General features: G+C 35.4%; 1 protein-coding gene across 1 annotated transcript in view; it reads left to right on the forward strand.

Annotated features, from left to right (window-relative positions):
• Positions 1 to 295: 295 nt before the first annotated feature.
• LOC111089383 overlaps positions 296 to 5,766 on the forward strand; it is a gene marked incomplete at its 3' end in the record, with an annotated part of 16,797 nt that continues 11,326 nt past the window's right edge. Inside the window, exon 1 of the mRNA XM_022401788.1 lies at positions 296 to 5,099. Coding sequence (XP_022257496.1) covers positions 296 to 5,099 — 4,804 coding nt within the window. The remainder of the gene's footprint in view (positions 5,100 to 5,766) is intronic.

A 5,766-nucleotide genomic window follows, 5' to 3' on the forward strand; every position in this document is an offset into this window, starting at 1 on the left:
CTAACTGTTAACAATGCTTTTTAACATAAGGTTAGTGGTGACATGGTGATTGTGAAAGAGTGTGAGGAGTTTAAATTTCACACTTTAAAAATAGTCATGACATATTCAAATATATACGTCAGCAAACCAAAAGCATGAAATGAAAATACGTGAAGAGGACAGTGTTGCTGGTGTGAAAAGCAAAGCCAGGCCACACAATAGACGTAAGTAGTACAAATTCAGGTATCTTTTTATGAACATTAGTGAAGCAGGCACAGTTGATATAGTGTCAGGTACTAGTGTTAGTACTGTGAAAATGATATCAGACACAGGCGTTTTGAATTTCTGTTACGAAGACATAATAAATACAGATTCAGCTACATGTTCTTTAAATTCGAGACCAAAACACAGTGTTTTAAAACTGAATAGCGAATATGATGAGCCAACAACTACTATTTATGACGTAAACAAGATTGACGTCAGCATAAGTGGTACAACTTTAACAAGTAGTTTTATGGAAATGAATCATGAGCATTCTAGTACATTACAAACTAATTCTTGTAATTTCGAAATCACGAATTTCACTGCAGGTAAGGTTCACGAAAAAGGAGATGATAATCACCAGAACGATGTTTATAATTCTTCACTTACAGAAGATGGTTCAAACAACCCAAAGTATCAAAATGACTTTTGTGCGAGTGCATTAAATAAAGTGTTGGATGTACATAAAATAAACGTTTCTCAAGAAGATTCGAAACTTTCACTATTAGATCCTACACAGTCTGTCAACGAAATGACAGAAACTTCGTCCAGGAACCTAGTCAAGTTCGATGAAAGCTTAGCTTTTGAACGGAGTACTACTCCAATTTTAGATGCTTTAGCTACAACAGACTCAGAGAGTGAAATAAATGATTGGGATGATAACTCTAGTAATATTACTGCTGAGAAACTCGCAGCTTTTTCTAAACTTGAAGAATATTTTGTGTGTGTCTTAAAATGTAATGACTTAGAAAACAATCAAAAATCCACGAGCACTGCTACAGAAAGTATTAAAACACACACCATTTCGAGGAAAAGTTTGTCTCGTGAGATATTGAATAACTTTGACCACAGGCCTGAATATTCCACTGAAGATGATAGCATGAGTGATGATTCTGTGGAAGAAAGATCACAGTCTATATTTGCTGAGAATCCATATGCTAATCAATTGGACTTGTCTCTCCACACTATTGTAGAAGAGAGCTGTGAAGAAAGCGAAAGAGAATCGCTCGCTGCTACTCCGACAAATGATATGACTGATTTGCAGCTGGAGCAGTATTTTAGCGTAGCTATGGTGGAGAATAAACTTAACTGGCATCGTCTCCAGGACGAAGGGTCTGAGTGGAGCGACACTCAGTCAGAGAAATCAGGATCAACGTACAGTGAAGTAAAGGAGGGAATATTTGATGACGTGAGCCCAACTCTACTTGCTTCCTCGCGTCTTGAAAAGTATTTTACCTCAGGATTACTTGGAATTGAAGCTTTCCATTATCCAGAGGATGCCGTGTTTGAAGGAGGAAGTGGCAGTGATGCTGATGAAAACATTGACTCGCCATTAAGAACAAAATCCACTCATTTCCTCCTTGATGATAGCAGGGATAACGATGAACAACATATAAGGGCTTTCTATGCTGACGACAATATGTATGACACTGTTAAAAGAAAAAAGGAAAACAATCAAATAACCTCTAATTCCGAAATTATCTTGCACGCCAATAATGACACAGATCTGCTTGATCAGGATGAAGGCTATAGTACAGTAAATAGTGGAGAAGATCGACAAGAACAAGAAGGTAATATCCAAAACATACAAACTAAAGAACGTAACCTGGGTAAAATGGAACCTCAAGAGTACTCCAGTGTTGTACGTCAGAAAGAAAGCACGGAAGGAATGGCTGATAATATACAATCTGAAGATTATTCTTTGAAGACCAACATAATCGTATATGGCAAACAAGCTCTAACAGACTATGACACAACCATTCAAAGACGTATAGATTTATACAACCATAATGATATTAATAAGGATGCCGAAAATATGGGACAGCATTACAGCAGCATAGACAATATTGAAAATTTACACGGCATGGAGCATAGTGTTAATAATGTCCGAACACAGAATAACAATAATATTCACTGTAATGAAACTGAGCGAGAACATAACAATATGGAAGAGGGTACTACAAATATAAGAAAATATAATGGTACCTTGATAGACTTAGAAAGTATGCAGAATGTTGTAGAACAAAGAAGCAATGCACAAAGTACAAACACTGCTACAGATTGGGAAGTTACAGATATACAAAGGCATTGCACATTAAATGTTACTGGAGGAGGTAACATTGTACTCTGTAAAGAAGTCTTACAAGAATACAACCACAGCCTACCAAATGCAAGAAATGCATATACGCATCAAAATACTTTACATTGTTCTAAATTTATAAAGAAAAATAAACCAACATTTTGTGCTAATGAATTATCGAGATATAATAGTGTTGTGAACTCCAAATTGAAGTTAGATGAAACTAGTCATGCAGGACTTGTCACACAAATACAAAATGATCCCCTTTCGCCTGTGACTAATGTCAATACAGTTTCCAATAAGTCAAATATGCAGTCAATCAATGCAGTTTTAAAACCAGTGGATTATTTCATAAAGAATAACATCAATGAAACACAATATATGATTGAGAATGAAAATAGCAGGGTTGTCAGAGGCCAAGCTGAAGACGGAGCTGCTAATAGCTCATCTGCTCTTACATCAGTGCCTAAGGATGAACTTGTTGAAACTGTAGAACTTCCAGATAGTCATGAGCCATGCATGTTTGTAAATTTCTGTTGTAAGACAGGTTGCAGTGATGAAATCAAATATACACAGAAATGGAATGTGTTATTCGATGTTCATACTCTTAGAAAAAAAAAACAATCACCGGACATCCAAGATTTCTTAGCTTTAGAGGAACATACGAGTACGTTTCATCAAATCAGGAATACATCAGGAAATATACGGGGAGATGATCTGAAAACTACACATTATTTGACTAAATATGATAAACAGGTCAGGAACGCATGCTTGGTACATAATGTCAACCTACAATATTCTTTAGAAGAGAATGACGTCATACAAAGTCTTGCTTTACAAGACAATTTGTCTAAGGCTATGAATGACGAAAGATACAAAAATTATAACAGAAAATATATCGTACCTCAAAATAATACTCATCTCCTTGGAAAGGATGAAGATAAGCTAAAATATGTGGTCAGCAAAATCTTCCGTATCTTATTAGATGAAGATTCGACAAAACTGGTTCGTGTGAAACACATAGAAGGGCTTCAACCAGCATGGAAAGTTGTTTTAGAATTAGAACTTAGGAAATTCATAGAACGTTATTTCTCATCACTTATCTGTGAATACACTTTTAGTGAAGGTGTTCAAAATAGGCTCATTTCTAAAATATGTTATGAACTGCATTTTCTTAGATCATGTCATGTATTTCAAGGTGTGTGTGAAAAGACCTTAGTACTCTCTGAGCTATCCAGAAAACTTAATAAAACAATGATAGTTAGAGCTAAGGAATTTTTTCACAAGGGTAGCAGTATAAAAACTTTCATTTCTCACAGTGAGGCGGAGTATGGAACAGCTAATTTCCTGCTACAGGTCCTAATATGTGGTTTGCTAAAAAATGTTGGTTTGATTGGAGTTACCCTACCAAACGTAAATAAAATGATTTCCGTTCCAAGTGACCGTTACAATGTAGGCAATGGTGATATCTGTGAAGAGGATTGTGAGAAAAATTCCCCTTGTCATCGCAAGGACTTGTCACAGACAAGTTATAATGATAGTCATGTAATTTCACATAATTTAGACCAAGTATTTGGTTTTTTGGAAGACCATTTCCAGAATGATGATCCTGTTTCTATGTCCACTAAATTAAATTTTCAGGAAGAGTGCTTTTATTTATCACCAGTTAATGATGTTAGAATTACAAGTTCAATAGAAACGGTAAACAGTGAAAATGGGGAAACTGAATTTATAAAAGCAGATGATTCGTTAATTTCCTACTTGGACAGCTCTGTGATATCTCTTGGGAATAACAGTAACCAGGAAGAGACTCTTCAAAATATTAGCATTACACAAGACACCAATATATACAAGGAAAATGTCAATCTAAGCAGAAATAATGCAACTTTTAAGTTAGCTGTAAATTCTGGTGATTTTTTGAAAGTTGAGCCAGATGATCATCATTATGTGAACTCATCATCTCCAAATAAGTTGAAGACTTTTCATGGTAAGAGAAGGGAAGTGGTTCCACTTCAGTTAGAATGCTCAAAGACTGAGGCCTCACTTCACTTTCAGTCACATCTTTTCCAAACATCAACACTTAAATCACAGTCTAAACCAAAGGGGTTCAGTACGATGTCTGTACACAGTCAGAAGAAACCTAAGGTGTCTGCACCCAGTGCGGGCATTGAGGTAAATAGAAAGTTGGGATTCTTTAAAAATTTAAGTCATGAATCAATGACATTCAGCTCATTTACGTCTCTCCCTTGTCATAATCCTGACGTGAGTTATTCTGCTTTTCAAAACTCAGAAATCACAAGCTTATCCTTGCAATCCAACAGTGTACCCAAGAACTTCAATAACTGGTATTTTCCTTCTAATAGTAACACTGAAGGTAACATGGCTCCATCAAATGTTATAATGTTTACTTCCTTCTCCGGACGTAGTGCTCAAACGTCTCATGGTTTAACTGTTACTAAACTGCAACCACAAGATACAGATCATAGGGACACCTACATAGAGACTGCTAGTTCTCCCGAATGGCCTAGACCTCTTCCAACCATGATGACGATTGACAACAGCACGAATTTGACAGGTCAGCCAAATACTTTTCCTAAAAATACAAAAAAGAAATATACCACGCATGATATTTGGCTAAATGATACCAAAAACGACAGCTTGTCACAAGGAGGACGATCCAGTTTGTTTACTCGATTTCACAAAGGAATTTTTAAATCCTGCTCAAAGCAACAGAAATTGATGTCTTCTGGTGTTCAGCGCAAACTAGCTGCTGTGAAAGGTAAACTTTTGTTTTTATATTAAATGCTAGTAATTCAATTATACATTCTTAATAATTGTTTTAAATTTGAGCATATAAAGAAGAAAAAGAAACAGGATAAAGTTAAATAACTGACAAGTAGTAAAGGCTGAGAAGAATATCAGAGACAAAGAAATAGTTCCACCTACTGAACATAGAGGGCAGAAGAAATGTTACACACATTTGCTTTCGCGAAGCAAGACAATTTAAAATAACTATATATACATTACCTGTTTCTTGCATTAACACCACACAAAAGGAAATATAGAAAGCCATGGTTGTATCTACTTACAATACATTTGATAGAAGTAGTAAGATTCATGTGTATAATTTTTGAGTTCCAAGTAACATATACAGCGATATAAAGAATTCATGAGAATCTATTGGCATTTTACCGCAAAGTAAACACTGCTATGAGCAATAGAACTCCAGTATTGCACAGCTGATGGAAGGTTATTTTACCATACACAGACAGACAACTATAATTCTCTACCATAACCGAAATAACTGCATCCAGCCTTCAGTGATTAATAGAAAAGAGAAAGAGAATTAAGTATTTCTTAACTGGTTTATTGAAATTATAATTTTGCATAAAACTTCCGAAATACCAAACATTTATAAATTTTACTGCGCTGGACTGAACAAAAAT

This window comes from Limulus polyphemus, unplaced genomic scaffold, assembly GCF_000517525.1.
Source record: "Limulus polyphemus unplaced genomic scaffold, Limulus_polyphemus-2.1.2 Scaffold6092, whole genome shotgun sequence".
Lineage (NCBI taxonomy): Eukaryota > Metazoa > Arthropoda > Merostomata > Xiphosura > Limulidae > Limulus > Limulus polyphemus.